The sequence below is a fragment of the Sorghum bicolor genome, chromosome 2 (assembly GCF_000003195.3).
Source record: "Sorghum bicolor cultivar BTx623 chromosome 2, Sorghum_bicolor_NCBIv3, whole genome shotgun sequence".
Classification (NCBI taxonomy): domain Eukaryota; kingdom Viridiplantae; phylum Streptophyta; class Magnoliopsida; order Poales; family Poaceae; genus Sorghum; species Sorghum bicolor.
Window position 1 is genome coordinate 46866218 of NC_012871.2, and position 14283 is coordinate 46880500.

A 14283-nucleotide genomic window follows, 5' to 3' on the forward strand; every position below is an offset into this window, starting at 1 on the left:
TAAAAACGAAAGTGCTACAGTGTCAAAATCTAAAAAGTTTTTTGATCTAAACAAGGCCATATATATATTCTTACAAGGATCGGGTTTCTAATATTTATAGTCCGGAGACCTAATCTCATGTCCTAGTACAACAAAAAGGTAATTTGGACTTTAACTTTCCTTTTATGATCAAACTCAACACGTCTTCTTTGTCTTGCCTTGATCTGACACCACTTCTGATCGACTATTTTCATCACGCCTATTTAGTCGATCCAATTATCTGCCTGTCCCTCCTTTCGCGAAGCAGCCCACAGGCGGTTTCTCGACTCGCCAAGATTTGGGCGGTCATTATTCGTTGGAGATCTATTCTCATGCATTTCATCAAGTATTTGCTTATATGATTATCTATATTATAAAGTGTCGTACATATTTAATTTTAAGATACAGAGTTATTCATAGTGTAAGTATAATTTAAATGTAAATCATAATGACTTTGGTTTTCACCCGCAGGTTGGAATCCTTGTGCGCCAAAAGGGCCATGCATGTGCAGGCAGATTTATTGGATAGCAAGAGTGATATCAGGACACTCACAATGCAAACTCTATCATATAGTCTAAAGTTATTTATTACATTGAACAATGTGAACTTAGGGTCTAAATAAGATTTAGAATCTTTTTTTCTATCTCTTTCTTTAATAAATATGTTGTCACATCAGTAAAATACTATAAATAATATATAATTAATTGTCTTGTACTCTGTGATAGAGTCGCGTTATGAGTGCCCTTGTGCCGTGTGAAAAGTTGGAACAGGCTCTGCGACTCTGTCAACAACTGGTGTCAAAATGAAGGTTCATAATTTGGACGGTCACAAAGTACAAGCAGCAGCACTGCAACGGCTCTTGAGTTGGGCCTTGTTTAGTTTCGAAAAGTGGAAAGTTTTCAGTAGTATTTCGTTTGTTTGTGATAAATATTATCAAATTATATACTAACTAGGATTAAAAGATTCGTCTCGTGATTTACAGCTAAACTGTGCAATTAATTTTTGTTTTTGTCTATATTTAATGTTTCATGCATGTGCCACAAGATTCGATGTGACGAAAAATCTTGAAAACTTTTTGGTTTTCAGGGTGAACTAAACAAGGCGAGCAATGTGTTATCCATGATTGAACTGCAGCCTGATTGGCCTGGGGCCATGGGACACGTCGCACGTGGCATATGCGGCCCGGGAGTGAATTCTTACGCGTTGAGAAACCACAAATTACAAATTAATTACATTGGTATCAAACCAAGTGACCAAAACTAAAAAATAAAAACTATAAATGACACTGTAAACTGCTCGACTATATATTTTTTTCCTACAGGTACGACAGGGAGTAGAGCAAAGCAAAGCACTTAAATAAACTCTTATAGTTTACCTTAACCGATTGAGCACCATTAATAACTAAAACAAATTTAACACTGAAAGAAAGAAAACATAATAATAATAAAATGAAATCAAAGGCCGGATATATATAATTCAGGTGACTGATATATATAGAGGTTTAGCCCATCAGATCAACGCATATGCAGCTACCGCCGCGGCGGCCGCGGTGACTACCCATCGCGCGAGCAGAGCCGGTGCGGCGTCGCCCTTTTCCGCATCGGCCGTGGAATCGTCGGAGGAATCGTCGTCGTCGTCACCCCCGCCGCGACCGGCCTTCTTCTTCTTGGACGACGGCTCCGGCGCCGGCGCGGGCGCCTCGACGACCTTGAACAGCTCCTTGGGCTGCAGGAACTTGTCGACGGCGTAGACTGCCAGCGGCTCCATGTCGCCGACGGTGGCGGTGACGCTGGACGTGACGACCCTGGTCTGCAGCGTGACCGTCTCGTCCTTGTTCTTGACGTCGTAGCTGTAGTCCATCTTCTTCTCGCTGGCGGTGGCGAGCGTGGTGACCATGCCGTTGTTGGACTTGAGCAGCTGCAGCGAGAAGTAGTCCGGCACGGCGTGGTAGAGGAGGATGGCCGTCTTGGCCTTGGCCGTCAGGTTCTTGTAGGTGGCCGCGAACGACGCGACGGCCGAGTCCACGGGGCAGAAGAGCGTGAGGCCGTTGTCCTTGCTCTCGTTGGCGGCGCGGAACGCCTCGGCGTCGGCGGAGAGCAGGGACGCGAACGACTTGCAGTAGCGCTTGGAGAGGAGCTCCACCAGGTCCACGGGCGCCGGGGCCGGGACGGGCGCCTCCGCCTCCGCCGACGAGATGATGGAGCTCACCTGGAGCACCGCGATGTCGTAGGGGTACTCCTTCACGGACTTGACGTACCGGGACGGCTTCGCCGTGTCGTCGGCGTCCTCCGTCATGAAACTCACCTTGCCGTCTTTTCGGGTGATGTTCACGTACCCCGACATGCCGGACGCCGACCCGGTAGCCTGAACCACACACAGTCAGTGTCAGCAAAAAGAGAAACAGTTTTATCTGTTCTAACTTTTCACGTGTGATTGCATCAGAATTATGGGGTGGTTCGGGAAAATTCAATCATGCACTAAATGCACTATTGGTCTATCGTATATGTAGAGAGAGAGAGAGAGAGAGAGAGAGAATAGGAAATAAGTTTGCTAAAGCTGACAGCAACTGGGTGTATGAAATTCCAAGCCCATAGCTAGCCTACCAACCATCCCCGTCGGTGAACCTTGTCTGACTGGGCGTACGTTGTGCTCTTAATCAATGACATGGCAACTTTACATTAAAAAAAATGACATGGCAACTAACTGCATGCGGATTTTCTCACTACATGATAGAGCTTCCACAGCAATCATGTCATGGCTTTATCATAAAGGAGCTCCCAATTGAGTTTGAAAATCGGAGGTTTCAATCAATCGATCTCCTTTGTGCTCAACTAACTAGCTATGATCAAAACCTTTACACAAGCAATCGGCTGTCCGGGAACACAACTTGTTCAATCATCAGACTGGAGCACTGGACAATGCAAGCTGTACATACCCTCTTTTAATTTAGAAAACTAAATGTTTGTTCATGGTTAATAATTTGCAGATGGTTCATAGTTTTAGTGGTCACTTTGGTATTTTTCAGAGAGACCAACAATAATTTCTCCAGTATATTATGTATCTTTGTCAACAACTCTAACAAATTATATATGCCAACAATATAATATTATTCCATACAAACTAATTAATCCATGGTAATGGTAGATATTTAGGTAAATACAACTATTATTGGTCACTTAAAAAAAGGCAGTGGGGAAAAGTTGTTAGTCTTACGGATACCACATATAAAGCTAAGTTAGCTAGCTATTGGAATCAAGGAATTCACTGCAGGGGGCACGAAATCTAAGATAACATCAGAAGCCAAATAAGAACTTTTCTTTCTTGTGATGGAAAACTCATTATCTAATATTTAGTAATGAGTTTTCCATCACAAGAAAAAGTCAAAATGCCAACAATATAATATTATTCCCCACAAAGTAATCCATGGCAATGGTAGATACATTTAGACAAATACAACTTCCAAAAAAAAAACAGTAGGCCGGGAAAGTTGTTAGTCTTATGGACAGCATATAACTAAGTTAGCTACATATAAAGCTAATATAAAACTAAGTCAGCACATATATTGGGGAAACAAACATAAGATACATTTTTTTTTTGCGATCAACAAACATAAGATACATGAGAAGCCAGCTAAGAACAATTTTTTTTATTGTGATGGAAAACTAATAATGACTAAATATTAACAAGTACTCATTCCATTCTAAACTACAAGAGGTTTTGGCTTTGTTAGATATATTATTTTTTACTATACGTGTAGTAGATATAGTTTATATCTAGATACATAGCAAAATCTATATATCTAGAAGAATCAGAACGCCCTTATAATTTGGAATTGAGTATATAGATTAATTATTGTTACTATTATTTGGTTTTGTGTCATGACTGAAATTAGAGGATATTTCTTGAAAACGATATAAATCTATTTTCGTTCCTAGTCAAGTTTGATGTAAGTTGATAGGTGGATTAATTAAATTAACCCATATGCACGCCTACTTCATGGCTCTTCATGATGCTAATGGTAATTGTACTGAGGCGTTCGACTGTACACACCTGGAACATGGAGGAGGAGGCGGTGGCGCCGTGGGCAAGCTTCTTGAGCTTCTTATCCCCGTAGTAGTCGACGAGGACGTGCAGCGACAGGATGTGCCGGATCGTCTGCAGCGAGTAGTGGTCGAGCGCCGACATGGCAGAGTTGTCGACGGCCAGCACGGTGATGGTCTGCCGCCGGTTGATGTCGTACGCCAGCCGCGTCTTGGACAGCATCTCGTTGAACTTGGAGTACTCCTTGTACGGTGCCAGAATCTTGGTGATGTTGTACTTTGTCGCGGCCACCGGCGCCGGCGCCAGTGCCGCCACCGCCGCAACGGCGAGGGCCGCCACGGAGAGCAGAATGCCCGGCCGGCTTCTTGCCATTATTGCCGACGACCACACAGAGAGTAAGGGGATGTTTGGAGAGAGAGAGAGATGTTGGAGGCAGGGAGCTGCAGTGCTGAGCTTATATAGTACTCCACTGTAGTGTAGTACTTAGTATGTATATATGGCCGGGAATTGAAAAAAAGGCGATGAACGAAGAAGGTTGGCGGGTCGCTGTGAAGACGCGTCCGGCGAGCGGGAAAGACGTTGGAGCGATCTACATAGGCAGCTGACAATCCGGTGGCAGGTCACGTCCAAGCTCTTCTGTTAATTAAGTTCTTCGATCGTTTGGTCTTTTCCTGTTTAATAAGATTTTCGAGTTTTCGGAATCTCGACGTTTGTTGGGAGGGAGACAAATTTAAACGAAAAGATAATGCCCGTCATCATTCGTACGTTGCGGCGTCAAGCCATCAAAGGTCTGTTGTTTGAGCCGGTGCCGCGTACAGGAATTAGGCGGTCTACTGATGCTAACTCGGTTGTTTGGAGTCTGTGTCGTCTATACTATATTCGTGTGTTTACAAGGACCTAACACTCGGTTGTTAGATCGGCGGTCAAATTAAACACTTGGTTTTCATGAGCACCACACTACTACGGTTGTTTCACAGAAGCACGTTGCACACGAATTCTAGCAGCGTTTGATTTAAATCCAATGCCTGCTGCCCACACAATTAATTAACAGATATACAATGCATTTGGTTGGTGGAATCAGGTGAAATGGAGCCATTCCATCCTAGCTTCTATGGTGATTAGTTCGTGGGTATAGTAACCGAACCATTCCTGACTAGAATATAGTTTTGAGATGTTGCACTAAAGCCTTGTTTAGATCATCCAAAAATTCCAATTTTTTTCAAGATTTCCCGTCACATCAAATTTGTAGACGTATGCATAGAGTATTAAATATAGATAAAAAATAACTAATTGCATAGTTTGTCTGTAATTTGCGAGACGAATCTTTTGAGCCTAGTTACTCCATGATTGGACAATAATTGTCAAATACAAACGTAGCCAAACCCAATTTTTCCCCATCTAAACAAGGCCTAACTCACTTCCAAAAATCAGTTGAACGAGGTTGCTCCACTCACATGGCTCTAATAGCGTCATCTCCTTCGCACCAGTTGGGCAGAGAGTTGGTGTTGGCGGTTCTTAATGACATATTTACCCCGCCAACATAGTCCATGCAAAAGAAGAAAAGCATGTATTTTACTCACATATACTTATTAAATGCTTACCAAGTTCCACATGTAGTGCAAGTTGTGTTTTGCAGATCATATACAAGCATACAGGTGGAAAGCAAATAAAAGGCGCAATCCGACACGTCAAAAAATGCGCAAATAAACAAGTACCCAAAAACCCAATATAGAAGTGCATCAATTTGCAGGTGGATCTGGACTCAGGGGCCCGAGAGGAAGGCAACGGGCTTCGGGCCGGGGCCAGCGGGGCCCACCAGGGGGTGGCCGCCCCCTAGGGTCGGCCGACCCTGGCCCAGCCGATCTCGGCACCGCCTTTCGCAGAGGCGGTGCTGAGCCTATCCTCCCGCAGCCCCCGCGTGCAAATTGCAGTTTACACCCTGGGGAACCGACCTTCCCCACCTATTTAAGGAGGGAGAGAGGGAGGCTCCATTCATCTCATCACATTCACAATCAACACTCCACCTTCAAGGCACTTGGGCACTACCTCTTCTTAGTTTTTCCTTTTAGCTTTTAGAGAGAGAGTTGGGTGAGCTATCAAGGAGGGCTTGGCTCCTTGGAGAGAAACTTGGGTATGAATAAAGAATATCTTTACTCCAAGTCCATGCCTTATCATGTCCGATATAGTTCTTCATATGAACTAGAGTATAGTTCTTATGCTATGGTATATGACATAGATCATAGGCCCTGTTTTATGATGCTAGCATATGAACTAGAATATAGTTCTAGTGAAAATGATATGACATACATTTTAGTATATAGTTCTTATAGTATAATGCTACCCTAGGGCTAGTAGTGTATTATATGAACTAGTGCTAAGTGTATGTTGTATTATTCTCACTTAGGACTTTAGTCTAATTGCTTCATGTTAATTAATTGCCTAGAAATAGCTTTGTGTGAAGATGGGGGTTTATCATGCTCTTTTGAGTAGGCTCGGACTTCTTACCTGTCGATCCGTAGGGTCGGGGACCTAGGGGAGTCCGAGTAGGTTCTTTGCATGTAAGCATGGTGCTTGGGTGTAAAGGCCGGGTAAATGCATTGTCCTAGTCCACGGTTGAGGGGATGGCGGCAGGTGGTGACAGCCCTGTCCGTCCTTGGTATTCCCCCACGTTCGGCTAGGGTGTAGGAGTCTAAATAGTTGCGGAGGTTGCTGGCAGACCAGTACTCGCGTAACCTCCCAAACCATCTAAACACAGGACTAGATCTAAGTAGTATAATTACATGATTAACTTGTTCTATGACATGATCTGTATCTAAGACCACACCTGCTCCAATAGGTTGTTTGTTTATTCTTTGATTCAATTCATTCTTTTAGTCTCTTTTTATTCCTTAGCCCATATGCCATGCCTAGATTGTGATGGATCACTATTCTACATATAAATGTTTATCACCTGCTATGACTTTTGATTCCATTATTGCTATCATAATTACTTTGATCTATGCTTATCTTAGAATCCTTAACATATTAAGCCTTCCTTAGAGCGAACCTATAAATACGACACTCGGTAAAACCCCGGGTTGAAATGCTACACGATAATTCCCGTCCGCTTGCGGTACTTAAACTCCAAACCTAAGGAACTATCACCCCGGTATATACTTAACACTGTTGCTAGACATGCGCCGAGCTAGTGACTTGTTAAGGAATACCAACATGGCAATCCTAGTGCCACTACCATGATTAAGAACTGGAACCCTACCTAACAGTAATAAGGCACCGTTATCGGGAAGGTAGATCTAGCTTCCTATTCAAGGTGGTGATGCTACGGATCTGCCAATATAACACTGCCAATGTCATTATCATGAGTAGAGCAGAACCCTATTCTAGGTAGCGACGCTAAGAAACGCTAACAAGCATTTCTGGCACCGTTGCTTTGGATAGATTTATACTCTAATCTTGGTGATTGCATTAGTAAGTGTTATCACGACATTTCTGACATCGTTGCTGAGGACGGATTAAACCATGTTCTTAGTGATGACGGTAAGAAATGCCAACAGTTGGCGCGGCTAGAGGTAGGCGTAGCCGATGGTGGCTGGGTTAGTGGATCCAACCGCCACTACTACACAAAAACTTAACCAAGGCGTTTAGAAAAAGGCCTCCAAGACGGTTGGGCTTTTTGCCCACATCACTTATTCGTGGCTGGGCAGCCGGCCTAATAGCCACCGGCGTGGATGAGGATGCGCGGTGAGGATGGATCAAGCACCGCTAGGGAAGTTGCCAATGCTAGGGACGGGCTGCCATAGCGGGGGGAAGGCGAAGCTGATGAGTGGGGCTACACGGCTGGAGAGCGGTGGGTGATGAAAGGGACTGCATGTGCAGAGATCAGGTGCCGATAGGAAAACTGCCATAGTCGGGATGAGGCTGCCAGAGCTGGGGAAGGCAAAGCTGGGTGGGGCTACATGGCTAGGGTGGGCAGAGCGGTGGGTGATGAAAGGACTACGTGTGCAGATCAGACACCGCTAGGGAAGCTGACATGGTCGAGGATGGGGTTGCTAGAGCTAGGGGAAGATAGAGCTACTGAGTGGGGTTACACGGCTAGAGTGGACAGAGCAGTGGGTGATGAAAGGACGGCGTGCTGCCCGACCAAGGCGAGCAGCCATGGGGCCACTGCTTGTGAACAAGAAACCTAGAGAATAGGAAGAAGTGGATGTTTGTATGACATGTGGACCCATGGCTAAGGGGGTTAACTTTTCTTGTCTGATTCATTCATCTCATCCCTCCAAACAAATATGAAAATATAACCATTCTAGCCTTAATTTAAAACAAGCGCTAGGTAGAACCATGCCATTGGTGAAACTAGGGACAAGACCATGTGGTTCTATCCCTCTCTAAACAAAACCACCCTAAGAAAATAAATCTAATGGAAGTCAAATCAATTGCGGTGAAAGAACTTTCACAAAATAATAGGAAAAAAATAAAATTTAAGAAATTCATCATGTTAATGCTAAAATTACATTGGATAGGCAGATGTAACCACAACATGATGAATTTATGGAGGCGGTTGGCTCAGTTGCCTCTACCTCTCTACAAATTAATAATTTATAGTTGTAGAGGCAGCTCAAAATTTATCCGCCCTTAGATTTTTTTTAGAAATCACAAATCAAGCCAAAAAAATTATAGCTTTTTTTCTAAATCGAAATAAGCCCTTATCAGATAAGTCTGATCTCTCAGGTCACAAGTCATAAGACACGCCTTTTTTTGCAACATGCCCTAACTACTTCACCCCAAAATCACTTGTGATTAGAGCCCACACGTTCCTCTTATATTCACTTTATTGAATTTTAGAATGAATATTTGGGACGTTGCAACTGAAAAGTTATAGATATCATTGAGTACTACAATTTTTGTTTTGGTCATCACTTCACTCAGGCTATTTAAAATTTTCTAATTTCAAAATATGAGAAATTTCAATAGTCATTTTAATAAATAACTTTAAATGAAAAAGTTGTTCATATAAAGTCATTTTTAATAGCCTTTTTTTTGCCGTTGTTCCAAATGACCCAGGTGAAATTTGCAAATGCAAATATGCTGAGATTCTGAGAGTATAAATTTGTTGGTCAGCAAAATTAAAAAAATGTCAGCATTTGTTGGTCAGCAAAATTCAAAAATGTCAGCACATGTAATTGAGAACTCATCCCATTGAAAAATCACTACTAGCATATGTTAAGACGGCTGGCCCAGCCACCTCGGTGACGGGAAATAGGATCAACTCTAAAAATCGATTTCTAGGAACAACAAGAAACAGGAGCCACATCTACAAATCATTTTCTAAAAATTATAAATCAAATAAAAAATTAGCAAAAAAAATTAGTCTAAGGAGGCCACCCACAGGTCACAGAATTGTCTGCACATATAGGACCATGGGGGATTGAACCCACAATCTCAGGTCTCGCATGTAACTCCTTAACTACTCAACCCCGAGATCATTTGTGACTGGGCAGAAACATTCTCTCCATATCCACTTTGCTTGGTTTTTAAATGAATATCTGAGAGTCCAAATAGATTCAAATGAAAAGATCCAAACTAGAAAGTTGTAGATACTATTGAGCACTACAACTTCAGTTTTTGTCATTTCTCTATGTGAGGTCGTTTGCAATTTTTAACTTTAAAATGTGAGAAATTCGAACATAATTTCTCTTGGATAAATGATCCAAATGAAACAGTTATCAATTATAAACTTTTATAGCTACTGTTCCAGATATACAACTTTAGTTTTTGCTGTTTCTCCATCCAAGGTCATTTTAGAATTTAAATTTCAAAATGTAAGCACTTAGATTTGAATTTTAGGATCATATTATTTCAAATGAAAAGTTCTCAACAATGACGATTTAGATCTTTTCGAGATCTATAACTTGGTTGTGGTCATTTCTCCATCCGAGGTTCTTTTAAAAATTTTAAAAAATTAATTTCAAAATGTGAGAACTTTAAATAGAATTTGTGGGATTTCATTGATTTCGAATGAAAAGGTTGTCAACTTCAAATGTTGATCTCTTGATATATATAACTTTGTTATAAAGTTTGTCTTCATTTAACTTTGCTTCAAAAAATTATAAATTTTATTACGCTGTACCTATTTTTAGAGACACTTTAGATCTAGTCGCCTCTAGAAATTGGTTTTTAGAGGTGACTCTAGATCCTACTATCTCTACACATAGATTTAAAGAGACAGCTAGCCATCTCTAGAAATGATTGATTTTAGAGATGACTCTAGATGCGGCCTGTTGACGGTCCTTAATGTCTATTTTATACCATCAACTATTGCTTAATATAACATGATATCAACCATAAAGCATAGTTGTAGGTTTTGATTTTAACGAGTTCCACAAGTTTTGGTGTTCTCACTTGTTTTATAGGAATCTGCAATTTTCCATCAAATAAAAGTATGTCAAATGATGAATTGGACTACAACATTACGACGGTCTCGTCGAGACGATCGAAACAGACATATCATTTGCTGTATTTGAAGTCCAGAGTGAAAAGATATTAATTTTACAAATAAAGGAGAATTACCACTAATGGGCCCCACGCCCAAGCAAGGCCCATTACGTGAGAAGAGGCTCATATGGCATGATAGAGGCCCAAGAGAGGCGCCCCAAGCTGCTCCCTTGAGTGGGCTCACATGAGGGATGATTAGAAGACCAAGTTGATGTATAATAACTCAAGAGAGCAAACGGTGGAATAGTTAGTCCCACATCGCGTGTCTAGAAGAGGTAGGAGGTTTTTCTAGACTAAAAATAAAGAGGCAGACCCCCCCTCCCTAAGGTACCATATTATAGAGATATAAAGGCGTCCCTCAAATGGATAACCTCTCACCTTTAGAGAATTAAGACTAAACTTTCCAATATAAAAGATTAGTTCTAGTTGAAAGTTAGGGAGAGCGGCGCTACGCTCAGGTTCTAGAGGAGTCTTCGGAGGAGTCATCAAAATTCTGGTATATCTTTGTGTCTTTTCTTGTAAGACTTATGCTTTAATATATTTTATCTTCTCTATTTACTTTTATGCATTACATTTAATTGGTTAGTATAATCGTTATACTTTATCATAGGATCTCCGCCCGCATCGGGTACTCTAGTTATTAATTGTGACTAGAGTAGTAATTTGTAGTAGAGACATGGTGTCTAGAGACTATAGGTCACCTGAGATTGCACCCACTTCTACGGATAGTTGTGGTAGCCCTAGATGGTGGCAGCCCTGACGACCGACGTATTCCACCACGTTTGGATTGGTGTTGTAGGACCGTAGTTGGAGCTTTCTAGTCCTCTTCTCATCTTTCCGTAACTAGTATTCGATGTCCCAAAGTGTTATTGTGTGATTGCTTTACCTACCATGAATTAGTTACTATAGAACCCTAGTAATAGAGAAGTATCTCCCGTTGTCCTCTCACTTTAGCTATCTACTCTTTTATCATAGAATTCTTCGGTGTGTGTCATATATGTATAATTCCTATCATCTATTATTTACCCCTACTTTAGTCTAGTTGGTGTATTAGTTAGTAGATACATGATGGTGAACTATCAATATCTTTATCCATTATTTCCCAGTGGTAAAATATAAATAACGATACCTAGAATACTTCTGGTAAAATGCTACAATATTTTCTGTGCGCTTGCGGAATTCTTCATATTTTAACTGTGTATAAGAAATACCAACACGACCGCCTCTAAAGATAAGAGTATTTTTAGGGTAGCTGTAAATCCCACTCCAATCATCTCTGTAAGTTGATTTTTTTCCTTCAAAGGGTGGTTGGAGAACCATTTTTAGGGTGGACTTTGATTGTGCTGCCTCTACTTAAGAAATGTTTCTATAGCTAAAAATCATTTGTGTTGTACTCCCTCTGTATAGGATTTAGAAGTCATTTTTGACAAAGTTTGAATCAAACATTGAGAATATATAAATCATCAGTAACTTTTAAATTATTGAGTTTGCAAATGTGAAAATTATATGAATAGATTTGTCTCAATAAATACTTTTATAAAGGGGCTATTGCGTTTGTACCCTTATTTTGAAGTCTAATTGTGATTTTACCCTCGTTTTTGAAGTCTAATTGTGATTTTACCCTATTTTTGTCACCGTTGCAACTTTATCTTTGCTTTATGAAAACGAAGCTTTAGTTTATCCTTGTTCTGTGAACAGTGGGTAACTGTGTTAAATGGGCTCAGTAAGGACAACTTTGCCATTGTGAAAATGCCCCTAGAGTACATTGTGATTTTACCTCCGTTTTTAAAAAAATTGGCAGCAATATTAGACAACTTGTTACATATAACAGCATGCAAATATAGATAGATAATATCACATCAAAAGAAAGTGTAGCAGGTTGAAGCTATGCATGTCAATAACTTGAGTAGGCATGGTTCTACCCTGTTGCTATGATTTTGGTCCTCCATCAGGTACCTGAAAAATGACAAAACCCTAACAACCGATTCAAATTCATGTTTCAAATTCATATGATTTTGCCTACAAATCAGAGCAATTGAAACCAACTTAGCGCAATTGGCTAAAGCCGAGGTTAATTCATCCCAAAACACACCCAGAGGTCAAAAAGTTGTGCCTGGACATCAACTCCTTGGCTCTAGACCCGCGGTCCTCCGGCTCCATGGTCGCACCGCCATCCGACCCACGCGCTGGACCTACGACGGCAGCCTGTGATAGTCGCCCGCGCTGCACGAGATGCCGCGATGCTCGTGACCCTGACCGCGAGGGACTGAGGGGGTGGCCTCTCGAGGGCCTGGCCCCGCAGGGCTAGGAGCTGCCTAGCCGCCCTCGTCGCCCAGGCCCATCATGCTAGGGTTTTGGCCGTAGAATAGGAGTATGGGAGTACGTGATGGATGGAGGGTTTTGATTGTAGAATAGAAGAAAGGAATCAGTAGAAGAGAGAATGGAGAAGGGGTATTATTATCTTTTGGTCTTCCTGTGAAGGGTTTTTTGTTATTTATTTATTTTATTGCACAAAAAACTAACAAAGTTAAAAGTAGGGGTAAAATCACAATGTACTCAGAAAAGTAGGAGTATTTTCACAATGGCAAACTTGTCCTTACCGAGCCTATTTAATACTGTTACCCACTGTTCACAGAGTAAGGGTAAACTGAAGTTTCGTCTTCACAAAGCAAGGGTAAAATCGCAATGGTGATAAAAACAAAAATAAAATCATAACTGGACTTCAAAATAAGGGTAAGAACACAATAGCTCCTTTTATAAAAATATACATATATCATTTTTTTTCTAAATATTTTTATAAAACTAAGAGGTTAAAGTTATATTTTGAAGACTGTGTCGCTGTCCTAAACAATTTCTAAATCCTATACAGAGCGAGTAATGAATACCCCTAAGACAGCACCGTGGCACCCTCTTGCAATGTATAATTAGCAAAGTTAGCTCTGATTTGGGATCTGAAGGAGCAGGATATATGGTTTACTACCAAATTTTAATATGGCAAGCTAGGGAGCCGTGAATTGGAGAAAGCAGAGCTCTCTTTTTCCAAAAGGAAGCAATGAAAGGACACATATCCGGCTACAGCAAGTATTCAACGTTATAAGCTAACTATAAACGTGTTCATGAAACCATTGAATAGTAGGAGGTCCTAACATGTAGCCGAAGCTAGATTCCTGCAGTTTAGGTTTAAATTAATTACTTAAGAGTTGTGAGCTGCTTGTACTCCATCGGTTTGAAATAAATTGATGGAGCATTTTGACTTAGTAATGCGTTGCGTTCTCAACACTTCGATCGTTTGAATACTGATTTATCTGATTTAAGTATATGATATTGTTTGTAATAACAGCAAAATCATAATGTAGCTAGGAAGCCAAGTCACAAAACAATAATAATAATAAGAGAGTATTATTTAAATTTAAAAATATAAATCAAACAACACATCGTATTGCTAGATTATTAGCAGTTGGTCAAAGATTACAGAAGAGGAAACTGAGGTCTTGTTTAGATGTGTTTTTTTTTGGATTTCGCTACTGTAGCACTTTCGTTTGTGACAAATATTGTCTAATTATAGACTAACTAGGATCAAAACACTACTGGAAAACCAGGACTTCGCCAAGTGCCTGGCGCACTTGGCGAAGGCCACTTTACACTTGGCGAAGGCTTCGCCGAGTGCCGCACTCGGCGAAGAGCACTCGGCGAAGATCTTGTGGGTGAAGAGCTCTTCGCCGAGTGCCAAAT

The 14283-nt window shown here is 41.2% G+C and overlaps 1 protein-coding gene across 1 annotated transcript; it reads right to left on the bottom strand.

The window, feature by feature from the left end:
* Positions 1188-4584, bottom strand: LOC8062047 (fasciclin-like arabinogalactan protein 2). The gene is made up of 2 exons (XM_002462068.2): positions 4069-4584; positions 1188-2382 (listed from the first exon to the last, which is right to left on the bottom strand). Exons 1-2 carry the CDS (start codon positions 4429-4431, stop codon positions 1528-1530), a joined length of 1218 nt encoding a protein of 405 aa, XP_002462113.1. The 5' UTR covers positions 4432-4584; the 3' UTR covers positions 1188-1527.

Bases quoted from the DNA above. Each gene is read 5' to 3' on its own strand.
- LOC8062047 (XM_002462068.2), bottom strand. From the start codon at position 4,431: ATGGCAAGAAGCCGGCCGGGCATTCTGCTCTCCGTGGCGGCCCTCGCC. The intron at 2,383-4,068 runs GTGTGTACAGTC...TGTGTGGTTCAG, and splicing joins CCTCCTCCTCCATGTTCCAG to GCTACCGGGTCGGCGTCCGG.